Source organism: Poromitra crassiceps (genome assembly GCF_964638095.1).
Source record: "Poromitra crassiceps genome assembly, chromosome: 1".
Classification (NCBI taxonomy): Eukaryota; Metazoa; Chordata; class Actinopteri; order Beryciformes; family Melamphaidae; genus Poromitra; species Poromitra crassiceps.
The window spans coordinates 128,976,586-128,997,124 of NC_139623.1; the positions used below are offsets into that span (position 1 = coordinate 128,976,586).

At 43.2% G+C, this 20,539-nt stretch overlaps 1 protein-coding gene across 6 annotated transcripts in view; it reads right to left on the reverse strand.

Annotated features, from left to right (window-relative positions):
- gabrg2 (gamma-aminobutyric acid type A receptor subunit gamma2) overlaps positions 1 to 20,539 on the reverse strand; it is a gene marked incomplete at both ends in the record, with an annotated part of 200,496 nt that overhangs the window by 137,672 nt on the left and 42,285 nt on the right. For all 6 annotated transcript variants that reach the window (XM_083649578.1, XM_083649580.1, XM_083649582.1 and 3 more), the window contains one exon: positions 775 to 842. In XM_083649578.1, the coding sequence (XP_083505704.1) occupies positions 775 to 842 (68 nt within the window). The remainder of the gene's footprint in view (positions 1 to 774; positions 843 to 20,539) is intronic.

Sequence of the window (20,539 nt, forward strand, 5' to 3'; positions counted from 1 at the left end):
CATCTGATTGTATCTCAAGTCCTGCTAATGGAAATATATTGCGCCGAGGTCTGACCTAGCCAGTATATTGTGTAATGCAACTATTGCCCAGTAACTGTTATTCAGCAATATTAATGCAAGGGGGGAGGGAGGTTCCCTACGCATATGACTCAGCGATCACATGCACTAAATGGACCACCTTTACCCACTGTGCTGCAAAGGCCAGTGCAATTTGTAAGCCGCGGATTGACACCCGCACTGCAACGCTACACTGCATGGTGATTAGGGAGATCATGCAATCTGCCTTGACAGCAAGCATCGGCCTGCTGAAGTGCCCATGAGCAACACACTGACATCCAAGAGGCAAAAGGCAAGAAAATAGGCAATTTTCTCCTTTAGTGATACATACAGTAGAGCAACATAATAATATTAATAATAGGGATGTAACGATACACTAAACTCATGATTTGATGCCATTCGATAGCAAGATATGATTATCTCATGATTTTTTTCTTTTACAAAATGAGATTGCAGACAAATTATGACTGAAAAAGATTCCTTTAACTAATATTTATTGATCCCTTTTTATTTCTGAGATAGGGTATAACTGCAAAACACAAACTTTGCAATGAATGCACATTTCCTTTCCTGTGTAAAAGAAAAACTGAAAAAAGCATCGCGATTCATTAATCTCACCTATTCTTCACACATTTGTATCAATTTTTAACTGTCTCGCGATGTATTGTTACATCCCTAATTAATAATACATGAACATCATATTGTTGCATTACTCACCATGTTGATAGCATTTACTGGACCGATACTGTTGACAAACATGTCTGTGTGGATCACTGTTGGTTTGACTGTAAAGAACAACAGGGAATCAGTTTTAGAGATGAGCGATATGCATTTATACATTTCATTTTTTATAGTGCTGCCTATCAATCAGCTTTATTATCAGACTCGAAGTCCATAAAAAAACATGCATTATAAACACACAAACACAATAAAAACATCGACAAAATGTTTTAAGGGAAAACCATTGCTACTTGATACTAGAATGACCGCACCGAGGATATTATGCCTCCGCCAACAAGTGAGGAGTCGACATGCATGTCTGTGCAGACTTTGACGTTTGAGCCAAATGTGAAGAAATTTCCTCAAGGTGTTACTGAGATATGGCGTTACCGAGCTTGAAAACGGCATTCGTGAGAACACAGTGACCTTGACCTTTGACCACCAAAATCAGTAATCAGTTCATCCTTGAGCCCAAGTCGACGTTTGAGCCAAATTGGAAGAAGTTCCGTCAAGGCGATCCTGAGATATCACGTTAAAGAACTTTGAAATGGGGTTCGTGAGGTCACAGTGACCTTGAACTTTGACCTTTAACCACCAAAATCAAATCAGTCCAATGTTGAGTCCAAGTGGACATTTGAGGCAAATTTGACGAAATTTTGTCAAGGCGTTCCTCAGATATTGCGTTAACGAACGAACAGACAGACGGACGGAAGGACGGACGGACGGACGGACGGACGGACAACCCGAATCCATAATGCCTCCGGCCTGGCTATCGCCGGCGGAGGCATAATAAAAGGCAGTAATACCAGTTTTCACATATGGGACTGGTATCGCACATCACTGAAACTAGGATTTGACAGCAGCATGATCATGGCATTCTGAGAACCGTTCAATCGGCAAAATACTTGGACATCAGATTTCTCAACAGCCTGGAAAAGCATTGACTCTTGTCTTGCAAGACAAGTTACTCGCTCTACTCCACCTGGGTTTGTTGAGCAAAATCTGCATACAGTCATTATAAGCAACAATGTAACACATTAGTCATCATCATAAACATCACTAGCCTGGGTAAACCCAGCCTTCAACATGACGTCACAGGCTATCCCTGTAGCGTAGCCCATAGAGGTCACGTGGAGGCTGGGTTTACCCAGGCTAAAACATCACTACTACCAATGAAGAGGAAGAAGAAAGACATATGCAAGATGTTGTATAAGTATCATGAAAGGCCCTTGACCTGCCTAATGTCCCGCCATAACCACTGTGATATATTACACATAACTAATTATGCAAAGGAGGTAATTAATTAAGCAAATTAATGCATTTATTAGAAAATAATTATATGCCAGCGTACGTGTCTTCATATAGCACATGAAGGGGTTGTACGTAGATGTTTCAATAAAATCTATTTTTCCTCATTATTATGCAAAACGATACAGCATGGTGGGTGCTCCAAAATCTAATGGGGTCATCTAAGTTACTACCATGTGTTGTTCTGAAGTTTTGGCCCCCTATTCTCCCACAGGCCTTCGGTGCTAAAACGGGCCTTAACTGCAAAAAAACGTGCCTTGCGCCTGTTTTGGGACGATATCAATATGGCTTTACGCTGCCAAATGCGCTTTAGGCCGAATGGGCGTGGCGCAGTCCCAGAATGGGCCAGAGTGGGCGTGTCGGCGCTAAATACCGGCGTACTGCTATCTTCCGACCTGGCGTACATTTAGCGCTTTGCGCTTTTGAAAACCAGGCTGACAGGCACAATACCGACTGTCTCTGACTCCCTCGCTCAGAGTCCCATAGAAAAAATAAGCTGTAAGTTCACTGCAATGTGAATGTCCCAACATGCATTGTGCTTCTCCATTTCGCTACTAAATAGCAACCAAATGAGCCGAAAACCTATATTAAGGGAGGATCTAAATAATGTGTAATGGTAAGACAACCTCCAATTGTAGAACATTTCAATATTGGACCAAATAAAACATCGAAATGAAAACACCACCCTATGTGAAACATATATGTCCTACTGGGGCTATAAATATCCCTTGTCGATTTAACGTGATTTAGATAAGTGACAGCGGAACGCGCTTCGGAAGCTTCTACTGTCATCTGCTATACTGTGATGTCCGCTCCAATAACTTGGCCCTACTCCACATTTAGTTTTACAATAAAAACACATTTATGCAATGACTTTACATAATGTAGGCTATATTTATGTGCATCATCCTTCCTGCAGCAGGCGAGAGAAAATTATATCTTTCTGGACAAACTTTCACCAATCTAATAGGCTATATTTTTCTAGCTGATGCGTTTAGAACATTATTTTCACTTTGATCTTGCTATAGTGTAGCGTTTTTACATGCTTGCAGTATTTAAACTGCAGTTATATTGGTTTGAGAAGCATCATAATATGGAATAATAGCCGATATATGGAGACAGACGGGATGAAGGGAGGTGGGCGGGGGGGGGATCAGAGGCTTGGGTTTCGTCTGGTTTTGCTGGACCACTGGAATGGAGCTTAAAAGGCAAGCATGCGATTCGTTTATTGCACTTATCCAATGAACTGACGGTGCATAATTTTACGCTTAAAAGGCGTGGTTGTAATGGTTGAGGCTGCGTCTAGCGCCAAGACCAAGATATCAAGTGCGCTGGTCCACGCCCACTGATTTGCGCTGCGCCAGGCGCTCGGCCTAGAAACAGCGCCGATGCAACGATAGGGGCCATATTGTTCACAAGAATGTGTCGACACACCACCATGATGCCATGATGTCCCATACCAGAGGAAGAAGAATCATAACAAAAACTAGAAGGGCACTCAAAGAGCGCAGACCTCCACCAATAGTCCAGTCTGCTAAGATATGGAAATCAGATCCCCTCCAAAATTGCATGGGTTCTTCCTTGAACCATGCTAACGTTTCGTTTTGACGTAAATCTGCTAACAAACAGACAGACAGACAAACAGCACCTGCTTGGGGGAGGTAACAAGAGGGTCCCATCACCTGCAGTGTTTGGACCCCTAATAATAATCATCATAATAACACTGTGACAGCAGCCTTGGTGAATAACTGGTTCAAGAAATCTTGTCGTGTGTGTCAACGCTAAGAGGAAAAATGACTAGGGAAGGGGTTGTGACTTTGCACTTTAAGTTAATGACATTCAACACACTCCACTCAACCATATAATCAGTGTTGGGCAAGTTACTTTCAAAATGTAATATACTACATATTACTAGTTACTTTTATTTGAAAGTAATAAGTTACTTTACAATATTACTTTCTGTGTATAACTCATTACTTAGTACACTACTTTTGCATTACTTTTACCAAAACAACAGCAGCAGCAGAATGACATTGCCGCCCCGGAACCATCCCAAAAAATATTTTCAACCATCTTGAAGTCAGTGTAAACAATCCAAAATTCTAAATGTTATTATTTTCCTTTGTTATTGTCATCTATAGTGGTTAAGACGGGTAGCTACTGGGACGTAAGTTGGGGCTTGGCCAGCCCCGGCTGGGTCACCTGGGCGAGGGTGTATGATGTTGCGAGACCCGAAACATCCTATGACCCCAGGGTACATCACTGAGGATACGTCCCAGTTACGCATCCATGCGATGTTTTTTCTTTATTAGTTAGCCTGGCTTAGCCAGTGACTCATAGGAATAGACTACGTGACAACCAGGAAAGACTAGTGACTACTGGAGAGTCAGTTGACAGCCGGAACAGGGACGGCACCCGGGTAGCAGTATGGGTTAGCTCCCCAGCCTGCGTCTTCCGTGAGGAAGAAGCCCAACAACCCACGAGAGGCCTTTTAGGAGGGCCATTCAAGCCGCAAGTGGAGACTGCAGTGCCACCAAGTACTGGTACTGCATGGTATCCACCAAGATACCATCACCTCGGAATGAGATGTTTGGAGCGGGGGAGTCTGGTGCAGCGCACAGGTCCTAGACCTGGTGAGACGAGGGAGGAGCCCGGCCGGGTGGCAACCCACAGAGCCCGGTCCCTCTACGTACCAGAGCCCTCCCCCTCCCCCGGTCCCGGCAGAGTAGTTCCGGAGCAGCGGATTGAGTGGCCCTGACCGCGTGACCACCTTCGACCCTTCCTGGAGGACTGACCGTGGGTAGCTACTGGGACGTAAGTTGGGGCTTGGCCAGCCCCGGCTGGGTCACCTGGGTGAGGGTGTATGATGTTGCGAGACCCAAAACATCCTATGACCCCAGGGTACATCACTGAGGATACGTCCCAGTTATGCATCCATGCAATGTTTTTTCTTTATTTATTGTTATTTGCATAAAAACACAGGAAATTATTGTATATTTTTTTTAAATATGTGCTTTGATTTAATAAAATGTAACTCAATTTGTAACTTGAGTTACTTGACAAAGTAACAGGTATAATATTACTGAAATCCTATAAGTAATAAGTTATATTACTGAGTTACTGCTAAAAGTAATATATTACATGTAATATGTTACTTTTGTAATGAGTTACCCCCAACACTGCATATAATTGACCTTAACCCGACTTTACATTTGCCACACCGTATTGAATCTGCAGGGCTTCGTCTGCTCTAAGATACATCACACTGTGGCAATGCAATAGAAAATCAGGGTGCATTTGGAACTTGTCTGTGTGGAGAAGACATCAGAGCCTCGAGCCCAGAGAACAACACACTTTTGGCCCTATCGTTGCAAAAGTGGTAATTTTGCATTTGTGCTTATTTAACGCCGCACGCAATGCAAAGTGGGGGTGTGCACAAGCGCATTTGTATTCTCCCTGCTGCGCTATTACCTCTACGCCCATTATAATTATACTGGGCGTGCATGGGGTAGGCATGCCCCATGTATGCCAAACCAGGCAACTTTAAGAGCTCCTAATAGCAGCTCTTAACCAGCTCTTAGCGCAAAAATACCGTAGATTGTCCTGTGTGCCACTAGCGATAACAATGATACGACTTCCAGTCGGATTTTCAAAGTAAAACTATTCTTAGACGAAGTCTAAAGCACTCAGAAGCAATTGAAAATGTTTTATTTTTGTATTTTCCTGTCTTTTTGTGTGTGTGAGGGGGGGAGATTGACAGAACAGCACGCTGTGTGTGTGTGAGAGAGAGAGAGAGAGAGAGAGAGAGAGAAACACAGAGAAAGACACTACAAAATCCAAGGTGCACCGGTGCGTGTTATAAAAATATTTAGGCGCACTGGCAGATTTTAAGGTGGGAAAATGCGTGTAAATAGGCTCATGGAGCCCTGCACCGTGCTGCACAGAATAATGGTGCCCTCAAGCGCAGCAGGGTATTTTTGCACTAAGACCTGTTTTTCAGAGCTCTTAGTGCAAAGAGTTGGGTGAAATGGGACGATAGCAAATGTTAGCGCAAAAAGCAGATAGCGCTTGACGACAATAGGGCCCAAAGGCTTTGAAAATAAATGTATTCATCAAGTTCACTGTCTGTATTTAAGAAGCAAATGTCAAGCACTTTTAAGCATAAGCCTTTCGATCAAAATAGCTTTATGGTAATGAAAAATATAGTCCATTCAATCAAGTCAGTCCAAACTTTTGACTGTTACTGTAGTGTAGGGATGTTCATTTTGAAAAATTCCATAATCGAAAATCGGGGAAAATTAACGATCAATTATCGATTATCGATCATATTAATAATAATATTTTTTTAATGTATATATATATATATATATATATATATATTTATTTATTTTTACAAAATGAATGCCTATGGCAGAAAATACGAAAGACAACGTGTTCTCCTCAATGAACTCTTTATTTCAATGTGTCTCCTCTCCAACACTCTGCTGTCCCCGGCGCATGCCGGTGTGAATTCCCCATGTTTAAAACAGTTTTGTTGGCACAAAGGCCTGTGCCCAGCCAGAAAACTATAGACTATATGAAGTTCCACCTCACGTTAGTTGGCTGTGCAATGGAGTGGGGCAAGGAGGAACGAATTCCACCCAAACCTAGTCCACAAAAAAAAAAAAAAAAAAATTAATAATAACAAAATCCATAAAAATTCCACATGATCGATTCCATTCCTTAACGATCAATTATCGATTTTCGATAACTGATGAACATCCCGTAGTGTATGCGTGTCTGTTTGCATGTGTTTATGTGTGTGAGTGAGTCTGCATATCTCTACACCATCCCTATGTGTGTGTGACAACTCTGGCCCCTATTCTCCCACAGGCCTTCGGCGCTAAAACGGGCCTTAAACACAAAAAAACGTGCCTTGCGCCTGCCTCTGGAAGATATCAACAAATGCGCTTTAGGCCGAATGGGCGTGGCGCAGTCCCAGAATGGGCGAGACTAGGCGTGTCGGCGCTAAATACCGGCCTACTGATATCTTCCGACCTGGCGTAAATTTAGCGCTTTGCGCTTTTGAAAACCAGGCCTATTCAGTGCGCTAGTTGCGCGGAGCACTCCTCTGGCTCCCCTCTGTCACCCTTCTCTGTGTCACTCCCTCTCTCTTGCTCATATCAGTCTGACAGGCACAATACGACTCTCTCTCTCTGACTCCCTCGCTCAGACAGACACAACACGTCCCATAGAAAAAATAAGTTGTAAGTTCACTGCAATATGAATGTCCCAGCATGCATTTTGCTTCTCCATTTCGCTACTAAATAGCAACCAAATGAGCCGAAAACCTATATTAAGGGACGATCTAAATAATGTGTAATGGTAACACAACCTCCAATTGTAGAACATTTCAATATTGGACCAAATAAAACATCGAAATCAAAACACCACCCTATGTGAAACATATATGTCCTCCTGGGCCTATATATACCCCTTGTCGATTTAACGTGATTTAGATAAGTGACAGCGGAACGTGCTTCGGAACGCGCTTCTACTGTCATCTGCTATACTGTGATGTCCGCTCCAATAACTTGGCCCTACTTCACATTTAGTTTTACAATAAAAACACATTTATGCAATGACTTTACATAATGTAGGCTATATTTATGTGCATCATCCTTCCTGCAGCAGGCGAGAGAAAATGATATCTTTCTGGACAAACTTTCACCAATCTAATAGGCTATATTTTTCTAGCTGATGCATTTAGAACATTCTTTTCACTTTGATCTGGCTATAGTGTAGGGTATTTACATGCTTGCAGTATTTAAACTGCAGTTAGATTGGTTTGAGAAGCATAATAATATGGAATAATAGCCTATGGAGACAGACAGACTGGATGAAGGGAGGGGGGGCGGCAGAGCGCTTGGCTTTGTCTGGTTTTACCGGATTTGTCCAGGAATTGGAGCTTAAAAGGCAAGCGTGTGTCTCTTTACTGCAATTCTCCAATGAGCGGACTATGCATAATTTTACGCTTAAAAGGCGTGGTTATAATGGTTGAGGCTGAGTGTAGCGCCGATACCAAGATAGCAAGTGCGCTGGTCCACGCCCACTGATTTGCGCAGCGCCAGGCGCTCGGCCTAGAAACAGCGCTGATGCAACGATAGGGGCCTCTGTGTCTGCTCCCTCCCTACACTGGTTTAGTGCTGCGGAGCGAGACAGCAGGGTAGTTGTCAGACAATATATGGCTGAGAAGTGGACAGCTTGGTGTCAAAAGACATCCATGCTCCTGTCACTTCCTCTGGGTCGGCCGGGATCAACTTCTACACGTCACCATCTAATGTGTACGGTTACGGATGACTGGACACTAGTCTGTCTGAGAGGAGGGATGGGTTAAGACTAACCAGCTTGATAGAGAGGGGGAGAGAGAGAGATATTTTCCATATCGTTCGGATACACACATGAATGCACGTACAATGTACATTGCTAACATACAGTACATACATGCGCACGCACATGCACCTGTATGACAGGTGTGTAGACACACACAAACTAGAATGGTAACTCAATAGCCTACACTTGATATAGCGTACACTTGTACTCACCCAATAAATTTCTTACAAAAAGTGGGTCTTTTTTGCAAAGACATCAGTGAGCGGCTATGAATACTGTACATGTTTACTTGCCAAGTACACGTGGTGACAAGATGCCAGCGAACACAGTGTTGACTGTGGTGAAATGTCCTATGGGGCTTATTACTTTTTAGGACAGCTCCCATGAACGACATACTGGGAAACTGAATCTGATCAAATTAATCACCATAGATTACCTCATCATTGTGGAGCTGCTCATTCCAATGAATTGACTATACAATAATGTCCATTTGTGCCTAACCTATGATTTTTAAGCGGTGCAACCGCTTCTATAAACGACTTTCTGCGGAGCACGATATGTTACTCCCCGAGATGTGTGTGTTGTTGTGTGTACTGTATGTGGGCAGGGGACAATTGTTCATGCCGAGAATTCCCGAGATTTGGGTCTGGATTTGGTTCTGGATCGAGGCGACAAGGAAGAGGGTGTGCGTGTGTGAAGCGATGCCCCTCAACTGGAAGGCAATTGCTCGACTGTGATGTCATCCGTGATGTCACTCGAGCAATTGCCTATTCTTTTTTAGTTAAAATTGGCTGTGGTTTCTGTCTGTCTGTGGCGGTGGCAGTGTCCGTCATGATTTATGAAAGAAATGATGTCACTCAACTAAAAATGATGTTATGTAATTGCTCAACTGTGATGTCACTCAGTCATCTGGCGAGATTTGTGTGGGCGAGATTTGGAGGTCGGTGTCCGGTGAAGATTTTGACGGAAGTGATGTCACTTGGGCAGTTGTGTGTGTGTGTGTGTGTGTGTGTGTGTGTGTGTGTGTGTGTGTGTGTGTGTGTGTGTGTGTGTGTGTGTGTGTGCGTGTGTGGGTCCTTGCGTGCGTGCATGCGTGTTGGATGCATTTGCAATTGCTCAACTGTGATGTCACTCGAACAACTGTGATCTTATCTGTCTGTCAGTCACTTCTTTTTTTAAGCGGTGAAGCCGTTTCTATACATCACGTGTGTCCGTTTGTAGCACGAGGTGTCCATTTGTAGCATATGAACTGCACCACTTACTTGAAAGGGCTGTCCCTCCCGATGCTAACGTTGCTGGCTAACGTAGGCTCAGGTCTGGCTGCCTATGACAAGAGTACCAAAGTCACCCCCTCTCCCTGTCCATGGGATTTCATCTGCCATACATTTTTTCATAGACCTTGTGTAACTATACTTAGAATCAGGGGAGACCATGTGAAATCTGACTCGCAATTTTTGTCTTTTTTTTTTAAAGGGGTGGGCGATAAGAGTAGTAGTATAGTTAATTCCTTAACGATACCCATCCCTAATCTTAACTGCATAGTACTTAGGGATGGGCATTTCTAGTCGAAATTCAATGGGCCAAAAGTTGACTCTTCGTCAAAATTCGCCCAACCCTAAAATAATAATAATAATAATAATTTATTTTTTAATTTTTTTGCGAGTAAAATTTTACATGGTCTTCCATGATTCTAACTATAGTTGAATCGCTTGATTTGACCAAGTAAAAAAAATGTTTATGCAAGGTCTATGGAAAAATGAAATGAAATCTCATAGACAGGGAGAGGAGGTGACTTTGGCACCTTATTGTCATTACGCAATACGCAGCCAGACCTGAGCCTACGTTAGCCATTAGCAATGTTAGCATTAGCGTAGCACCTTTTAAATGTGATGTTCAGCACATTAAAAAAAAATATTAATTGACTAATCAAAAAAAATAAATTGAGAAGAAAATAATAATTTGGGACAGCCATATTCAGCACCTGGGTGTGATTTATATTTACTGCAAGACAATAACCTTGAAGTATACTGTATGCCATGTTTCTTATAATAAATCAAAATAAGGATTTTTCAAAATATCTCTCTCTGTCTCTACCCCCTCCCTCTCCCTCTCTCTCTCTCTCTCCCTCTCTCTCTCTCGTTAGATCCATCTTTTTATACATAGACTGCAGGGGCATTAACATTGAATGAGCCTCACAATGGACTTCATAGGAGAAAACTGTGGCACAATCCACAATGAATCCAAATCCCCAGGATTTCAGCGCTGAGAGGAGGAGGGGGAAAACAACTTCACTGTTGCCTTGCCATGGTTTGGTTGGTTGATTGATTGGTTGGTATGGTTGGTTGGTAGCGCCGGTGACAGTACAGCAAGCTAATTATAAGCACTCTGTAGCTGTGTAACTTGGCAGCTGCTGAAGAGCGACGCTGAGAGAGTCAGATCATAGCACGTTTGAAGATGATGGCTAAGACGGGCTATATGCGCTGGCTCTCAGGGTTGAAGCTGCACTTTAAACCAGATCTGACTGCTGTTCATTTTATAGTACAAGCCCACTTCTAAAGTGTCAAGTAGAAGATGCAGTCCTATACGGTAGTGCATAATTTGCCATTAAATTTTGCCATGCTATATACGCAGCATTGTTTATTATGGTTGTAACAATATGCACATTCGTACGAACCGTTGAGGTACGAGGCTCGAGGTTCAATACACAATAATATTGATTAATCTTTCACTGCTGAACAGTGCAAGTCTTCTAAAAGGATCTCATGCAGGGAGCATGTAAAGAGTGTGGACTGATGAGTATGTCTGTATCAATCCTGCTGTTTGTGTATGACAGATCTTGATGTAAACAGTTTTCGTAGAAACACTGACCCATGAATCAAGCATTCAAGGGTATCGGATTTCTCCCTTCTCTTGTCTTGTGCTTGACAAGCTTGAGGCTATATGCACTTCAGCAGACATGGAGCCCAGCTGCCTGTCAGAGTGAAGGGAGAAAGCTACTCCTCTACTGCTCATACTGACAAGGCTAAATGGACCATGATGGACAACTGGCCTGACCACACTCCACACACACAACACATGTGCATACACACAAACAAAACATAGGTGTCCGGGTAGTGCAGAGGTAGATTCCCTGCCTACCAACATGAGGGTCACAGGTTCGAGCCCCCGTCTTACCTCCGGCTTCGTCTCGCAGTAGCCAACCATAGATAAATCTACATCTGGAACACAACTCTGAAAAGTGGTTTAACGCCCGCCCCAAGACACACAAAAAAAGGATGCGTGACAGACATATAAAGTGACCAACCACAGACCTCGTCGGCGGTGCATTCGGAATGTGTGCACGCTGTATCACATAACTTCCGTCACAGCCCAGCCAATCAGATTTCTCCCTCAGAATCTTGATGGAGCGCCATGAAAGCTGACATGTGTGACCGTCGCTGGAAGCTTGCTGACGTTGACATTGGGTCTGATCACGTGTGACTACCTCCGGCTTGGTCAGGTGTCCATACAGGCACAATTGGCCGTGTCTGCGGTTGTCTGTGGGAATTTAGGGTATGCGTCCTGGACTCTGAACTAGTGCCTCCTCTGGTCGGTTGGGGCGCCTGTTTGGGGGGAAGGTAACTGGGGGAAATAATGTGGTCCTCTCACGTGCCACGTCCTGCCCAGGGCCTAAAATTCATTTTGCAAATTGGGGGGATGGGCATTCCCCCTTATAAGCTTCACATGGGGGAATTTATAGGGCAGGATTGAGGCTCCGAGGGTCTGGTGTCCACAATGGTCTTTGAGAGGATTCGACGGGGTCCCCAACAAATTGATGGATTGTTAAACTTCACCATTATTTAATTGACAAGAAACTAACAATTAGAGAATGTAGACGAATGGCTATTTTTATTATAGTTTAACTGTTACCTCTGTACCTACAATTTTTATTATTACTATTATTATTATTATTATTATTATTATTTGTATGGGAATTCTGCACAAAATCATATCTAACAATGAAATGGGGGCAATTGTAACACTGACTAATTGCCTTAAATTCAATATTATAGTCTTGTCCTTCTCAGTGAAAATATAGCAATTGTTGCACATAATGTTTCTTATAGGATGATTGCTGCATTTGATGTTATCTGTGAGTTAGGAGGGGAAAATAAAAAAAGGGGGATTACAATTGCCCCCGGTCACTCCTGATATCCTGTCGCTGTCGTTAGACAAAATGTCACAGCAGGCCCAACCACTGTCAGCGGTAGGGGTGGGGGAAAAAATCGATTCACTTAAGTATCGCGATTTTTAATGTCACGATTTTTTGAATCGATCTTTTATTCCAGAATCGATAATCGCATTTTTTCTGTTTATGTATGAAATGTTACCACTTTCATCCATCACATTATAGAGCGCTTCCCTCTGCTCCGTGGCTCATACAGCCAATCATGTACCTTGTTAGTACAAGTGACACGGAAACAGCCAATCATTTACAGACAAACTCCGAGTGCACCCGCCCCATGACCCACCCCCACTCACGCACAGCTAATCACATCCCTTGACAATGCAGAGCCGAGAGTCCTGACATCTACCTGTCCTGGATTAAGCAGCACTGTCGAGTTGCAGCAAAATAGACAGTTTGTGTTGTACTCAAGGTTTTCCCTAACCTGACGCTGCCAGATGGACGGTTTAGAATGTGGGAATGCAGTAACCCGACCCGCTGACGGTTGCGGGCACTTTTTCCAAGCTACTTGTCAGGTGATTGGATGACCCATCTGTCTATCACCGCTGGTGCGTGTTAACTTCAACCAATCAGATCGCCATGCCTCTGACGTAACGTTTGCGACCGGGGTATGAGCCTGTTGAAATGTTTGTTGCTAATTTGCGGCTAACAGCAGCCAGGAGTGTTTGGCTATGCGCAGCGAATTGACGAGTGGCCGTCCCTTGCGCTATTAATAGTTCATTGATGAAAACGGAGCGCAGTGCCACGTGTGTTTATTTACTATGCTGCCTCGCTATCTCCATATAAGAACGTAAAGCGCCTTTGCGCAGCTTTGTGTGTGAGTTTTGTGGAAGCTAATGTAGGCTAACATGTGCTCCGGCTAGAGTGATGTGGGCTGGGGCCAGAGTTATGATTATTGCACGGGAATTTCCACAAACTAACGCATGAGCGATTCATAATTGGATTGGATTAATAAATGTTTTAATATCTTGGAAATGCTGTCCAGTTGAGAAACAACTTCCGCGGAGGCAGCCATGTTGACGAGTGAAAAGAACTACAAAGACCATGTACCCACTACTTGCCCAGACGCTTCTCAGTAGCATCACACAGAAAGCCCGCCTAAGGCTGCCGCTGATTCGTCGAGCCGGCCATGGTTCGACCAATCATCCTAACTGCCTGTGCATGACAAGATGGATTACGTCGAGAGAATCTCTTTTGATCTCGCGAGGTTATCCATCTTGCAAGCAAGGTTAGGTTTTCCCCCCCTTGAATCAAATTGTACATTATCAGCTTTATTTTAGCATGCAAAAGCAGCGCGAGACCCATTCCTTGCTAATGAGTCTCGCATTTTGGTCCTGCGCTGACGCCACTCGTTTGATCTCACCCGGCATTACAAAGAATTCGATGTGGGTGATCGAGTTTCAATTTGTGTTAACGTAACGTGTTAACATGTGTTCTATCTATTAATAAGCGGCCGGGAAATTAACGTTAATGTTAAGACATCAATTTCACAAATACGGACGTCTGCAACGTTCCTTTACGGAATGGTATCCGCAGCTCAATTCTGTGAGCAGAGACAAAGTTGAACTGTTAGAAAGGTTTTACTTGTACTTTGGGACAGGAATAACTTGTATCATCTATTGAGCACACTGCTTATAACTTTATGTCTTCTGCTTGGGCGGAGTCTTCATGGGTAGATAACTGATATGGAGAAATGTAGCCGACCGCATTTTCAGCGAGGCAAGGCTTTTTCTCGCCCAATCAACGGCGTGCAGTCCCCAGCGCGGTCGCCCTCCAGCCCTACATAAGCCTAGGGCTGGGCGATATATCGAATATACTCGATGTATCGCGGCTTGTGCCAGATGAGATGTAGAAATGACTATATCGCGAACATTGGAGTATAATTGTCACGCATTGTTTATAACTTAAGCCGCCGGCATGACTCGCTTCATGTTTCCTCTTGTCAGCTCTCCCTCTCAAGGGACAGCTCTGTCACACTGAGGAAGGGAGGGGGAATCACATGGATACGTCAAACGCGTCAAACCGCGTCAGACACAGCCGTCCCCGGCAGCAACCAACCCAAGCAGCTGGCTGTTGACCGTTTCAAATTATAACAAAACGTCTCCCTTTCTCCACTTTTCCCCCCCTCTTCCCCTCCCCCCACCTATCCCTCACTGTACAATGTCAACACAACCTCATGGTTACACGTCTACAGCGACACTTAACTACAAATTGAACACCTCAGGTATAGTAGGTGGCTCTATGTGCTTATACTTAGCATCCATCTGCTTGTATGAATAACACGATTAATACTGTCAAAGTGGTGAGCTGGAATGTTAATGGTATACAAAACCCTGTTAAAAGATCCTAGCTCACTTAAAATCTTTGAACTGTAACATAGCTATGTTACAGGAATCCCACCTGAATGAAGAGGAATCTAGAAAATAAAAATAAAAATGGGTTGGACAGGTCTTCTCCCCAGGATCAGGTAGATCTAGGGGTGTCTGTATTTTAATAGCAAAAAATGTCCCGTTTAAGCTAAATAATAGTATAACGGATGCAGAGGGTAGATACATTATAATATCTGGTCTTTTATACAATGTTAAGTGTACCCTCATAAATATATACTGTATGCCCCCAATACCGCCCAGGCTACCTTTATATCAGCTCTTGGCACTATTATTTCTAAAGCAATGGAGGGCCCCCTCATTATGTCTGGTGACTTTAATTGGGTGAGAGACCCAATGGCAGACCGCTCTGGACCCCCACTACCATCAGACAGAGCGTCTGGAACAGCAATGGAGGAGCTACAATCTTCACTTGCACTTTCTGACATCTGGCGACTAGTGAACCAGGGTGCGCGAGAATACACATACTACTCTAATGTACACAACTCTTACTCGAGAATTGACTATATCTTAATGTCCCGCCAGTTTACTCAGAACATTATTGACTGTCACATACATAGTATTATACTGTCTGATCACGCACCTGTCTCGGTCTCCTTTTTCCCATCACCCAATACATGCAAAACCAGGCAGTGGAGACTGAATAATTCCTTGCTAAAGAAAGATGACTTTATCACTTTTATCGAAAGAAGAATAACAGAGTTCTTTGACATAAATTTAGATTCAGTCTCTTCAGTCTCTATGGTGTGGGAGGCCTTTAAAGCCACATGCAGGGGTTGGGTGATTAGTTATGCATCGGCAGAAAACAAGAAACGTGTTGAAAACAAACTTAAACTTCACAATGAACTTAAGTCTCTGGAGGAACAGCACATGTCTAACCCCTCTAATTTAGAGCTAAGGAGGTCACTCTTTAATGTCAGAGCTGACTTACAACGCTTGTTGCATGAGGAAACAGCTTTTGCTCTCTTTCAACTGCGTAGGCAACACTTTGAATCAGGCGACAAAGCAGGCAAAATGCTCGCTTATAAACTGAAACAAGCCGAAAATATGCACTCAATACCAGTTATCAAAGACTGTAAGGGCACACCTCATACAGACAACACATCTATCAACTTAGCTTTTAAGCAATTTTACTCCACCCTCTACGAATCTGAACACAAAGCGTGTGGCCAGGACCTGGACAAATTCTTTGATGGGTTGCCTCTCCCAGTCCTTAATGACCAGGAGAAGGCAGACTCAGACGCTCCACTCACCCTAGTGGAGATTCAAATGGCTATTAAAAAACTAGACTCCGGCAAGACTCCTGGTGAGGACGGCTTCACTATGGAATTTTATAAATGCTTTAGTGAGGTCCTCGCACCAGTCCTTTTATTGCTTTTCAACGAAATTATTCAATCGGAGTCAATGCCTCCCTCTATGCGATGTGCCACCATTACTGTTCTGCCCAAACCTGGTAAAGACCCGCTGGAGATGGGTAACTATCGGCCCCTCAGTATATTAAACAACGACTATAAGATTCTAGCGAAGACCCTTGCTCTTCGCTTGGAGAGAGTGGTCCCATCCTTAATCCATATAGACCAGGTTGATTTTATACCAGGACGCGTCTCTGCTAATAACATGCGGAGGTTGTTACATATTACATTACATTATTACATTACATTATAATGGCAGCCAATCAACTGGAGACACCGGCAATTGCTGCTTCTCTTGATGCAATGAAAGCCTTTGATAGAATTGAGTGGCCATTTCTCTACTATACGCTTTCTAAATTTGAATTTGGCCCTCAATTTATACGATGGGTAAAGGCTCTTTATTATGAACCAGTGGCCTGTGTAAAAACTAACCGTCTGATATCTAGGCCATTCACCCGACATTGTGGTGTCCATCAAGGATGCCCTGTGTCCCCATTGCTCTTTGTCCTCACCCTGGAACCACTTGCCTGTGCGATACGTAATAACAAAGATATTATAGGGATTTCTGTGCATAACTACAATTTCAAACTGAGTTTATATGCAGACGATATCCTTGTCACTCTAGGTGAACCCTCAGCCTCTTTACCTGTACTTCTCGAACTTGTTGAATCTTTTAGTTATGTTTCAGGGTATAAAATAAACTGGAGTAAAAGTGAGGCGATGCCTCTGAACCAATATACGTCTCAAACAGACTTAGCAGGAACGCCCTTTGTTTGGGAAAACAAGGGCATGAAATATCTAGGTATCAATATTATCTCCCCAATTACCCAAATATTTAACTTGAATGGCCCTAAGCTGCTAGTTAAAATCAAAGATGACTTGAAAAGATGGACTGCTTTACCAATATCAATATGGGGAAGGGTCGAAATACTTAAAATGAATGTATTACCCAGGCTCACATACTGTATATTATCTCAGCCATCCCTCTCCAAATTCCTTTAACATGGTTCAGACAAATCGACTCACTGTTTACCCAGTTTATTTGGAATTATAAAAAACCAAGAATAGCCTATAAAAAGCTCTCGGTACCAAGATCACAGGGTGGTTTGGGGGTACCGGATGTATACCGTTACTATTTATCATTTAATGCAAGATACCCCCTTGCCTGGGCCTACAAAGGCAATCCAATAGAGGGCAGCTGGGAGTGGTTGGAGGGGAGGACCATCTCTAGTAGTGTTAGTATTATCACACCAACTTCTCTATGGTACTCTACTAAGCCCCCAACAGCCTCTACCAACATCATAATAGACTTCTCTTGTTCCATCGCCAAGGTGCTTCATAGAAAACTGGGTATGAATGGATTAATGCTACCTTCCTGTCCTATTTGGTCTAATACTTTATTGACTGCAGGAGGGAAACCACTGATAAACAAACTATGGCAACAGCAAGGTCTCATTTTCATTGGACAGCTGTTTAATGAGAATGGCTTCTGTCCCTTCAATGAGGTGAAAGCTGAATACAACTTACCTCAATCATCATTTCTGTCTTATTTCCAGATTAAATCAATTATCAGTAAAGGGACAGGTGAGAATATATCCTCCCCTGCTTTCAAACCAGAACTAGACCACAGTCTAATGTTAGCTGCTACAAAAAGAGGCACCGTCTCTAACATCTACAGCCTGCTATCATTCGCTTTACCCAATCCATTCATACTCATGCAACAGGCATGGGAAAAGGACCTTGGCAAATCACTCACTTTAGAACAGTGGAGCGACATCTGGCGGAAGGGTACCTCCTCATCCAGGTGTGTGTGATACAGAGTGATTCAATGTAAGATTATATGTAGAGCCTACATGACCCCTTCTCGTATTGCTAAAATGAACAGTCAAATGTCAGACCAATGTTGGCACAACTGTGGAGAACATGGCTCTCTCTTACACCTTCTGTGGGACTGCCCTGCAGTCAAGGCTTTCTGGTCTGGGGTCATGGGGGTTCTAACAGATATGCTGGATGTACAAGTTCCTACCTGTCCTATTATTTGCCTTCTCGGGCTAAAACCTGACAATATAAAACCCAGGTCTGTACAGCTTCTTTTAAACCTTGGTTTCTTGTCTGCAAAGAGAATTATACTTCTAAACTGGAAGGTACATAAGCCCTCGTGCTTTGCTTTATGTAAAGCTGTGTTCACACCAAGATATTTATTTTTCGCTCTGTCGCTTGATTCAACCCTTTGGAATCGCTCTGTCGCTCTGTTTAAATCGCTCATCAACAGGCACACGAAATGACGGACATGTGGGGGATATAACGTTACGCAATGTCATGCTGTTTGTCCACTACGAGCCACCGTCATTGTTTACAAGCTAAAGCATATGAGCTAAAGCCTATCAGCGTGCTCCTAATGCAAGCTCCATACCAGTAGTACAGACTTCACTTCATGTCAGCTGTCAGCCTGTCAATGTGGTTTGTTGCCACACAATAAACCAGCGGTTTGTTCCGAGCCAGTGGGATCCTTGACTCGCTCTCACACGGCAGCCAATCAGCGTTGAACAGCGAGCGACTGATGCCAGCGTATTGTCGCTCGAGTTGGGATATTTCATCTCGAGCGACGAGCGTATTTTCTCCCTATTGCTCTGTCTCTGTCGCTCGGACGCCCAGCGATTTTTCTCCCAGGCGAATATACGCTCAATCGCTCATTTGCATTGACTTTGTATGTAAACTCGACGCCAGCGAAAAAATTTAATAGGTCGGTGTGAACGCACCTTAAGTGGTTTAAAGACTATTTTGACCTTCTAAGCATGGAAAGAGCGTCTAACCTGTTCCTCGACTTTGACAGGGGCATGCAGGGCTTCTGGGACATTGCACGTGCCTTTTTTGATAAAGACAGACACTATACCAATATGCTACTGTAGATCCTCCTCTTGATCAGCACTATAACTGTACAACCATGTTCCAAGTGTTATGTGTTGTGTTGCCGCTGTATACCTGTGTACGATAAACCACATCATGTTTGTAATTTCCATTGTACAACCCCCCTCCTTTACCTCTCCCCCCTCTCCCTTTATTTTATTTTACCTTGTTTACTTGTCTGTGTATAAAAAACGAAATAAAAATATATAAAAAAATATATATATAACAAAACAACCACTATTGCAATTTGCAATACATGTCCCACAAGGTTTCTGAGATTAGGGGAAAGTCTGAGCTGGCGTTAGGCTAAACCAAACGTGGAGAGGAGGCAGCGGATTTGTTTGGCGTTAACGTTAGCTGTTGTAGTGGCTAACGTTAGCTAGCTGGTTGTGGCTACCTAGTTCAGCAGGCAGCGGTCCACAAGCTTGTTGTGACCAAAATCCCTGCATTTAAAGCACTTCATACTACCAGAGCTGGCGTAAACCATAGAGCATAGAGAACCTCATGCATTACTCAAAATGATCATCACATACGTGTCTTTTCTTTAATCTAGAGGCGTCATTTTTCAGTCAAAAGTGAAACGACACATGGTGTATAGTGTATAGTGAGGCTAAATTTCCATGCCTCACTATAGAACTGGCCCCAATGCAAAATTCAGACAGCTTATATGTTGCCGGTAACGTCATGCCAATAAGAGTCTAAATTACTATGCCTTTTATGTTTTATCTGCAGACTAAGCAGCTAGGCTTTCGGTTCTATAAAAGCCATTATTTTTTGTATTGACTATTGAGTGATACACTTTACTAAAACAATCATATTATATCAGAAGTGTTTGTGTTCACAATAGTGATGTCAGATTTGCTTAGGTCAGAGCTATGGAATATTAAATCATCCATCTTTGCTCACTACATCTGCCCTTTCTTTCTTCTTATTTTTTACCCCAGGTGTGCATAAAATACAGGTTAAGATCTTATTTTTTTAATACAAAAATGTGAAATAATTATCGGTTTATCGTATCGGTTATCACCCAGGAGAAGCATATATTTATCGGTTATTCTATCGGCTCTAAAAATCCATATCGTGCATCCCTAATCTTTGGTCCATATTGCCCAGCCCTACTAAGATCTTTGTTGTTGTCAGTGTTGGGGCTA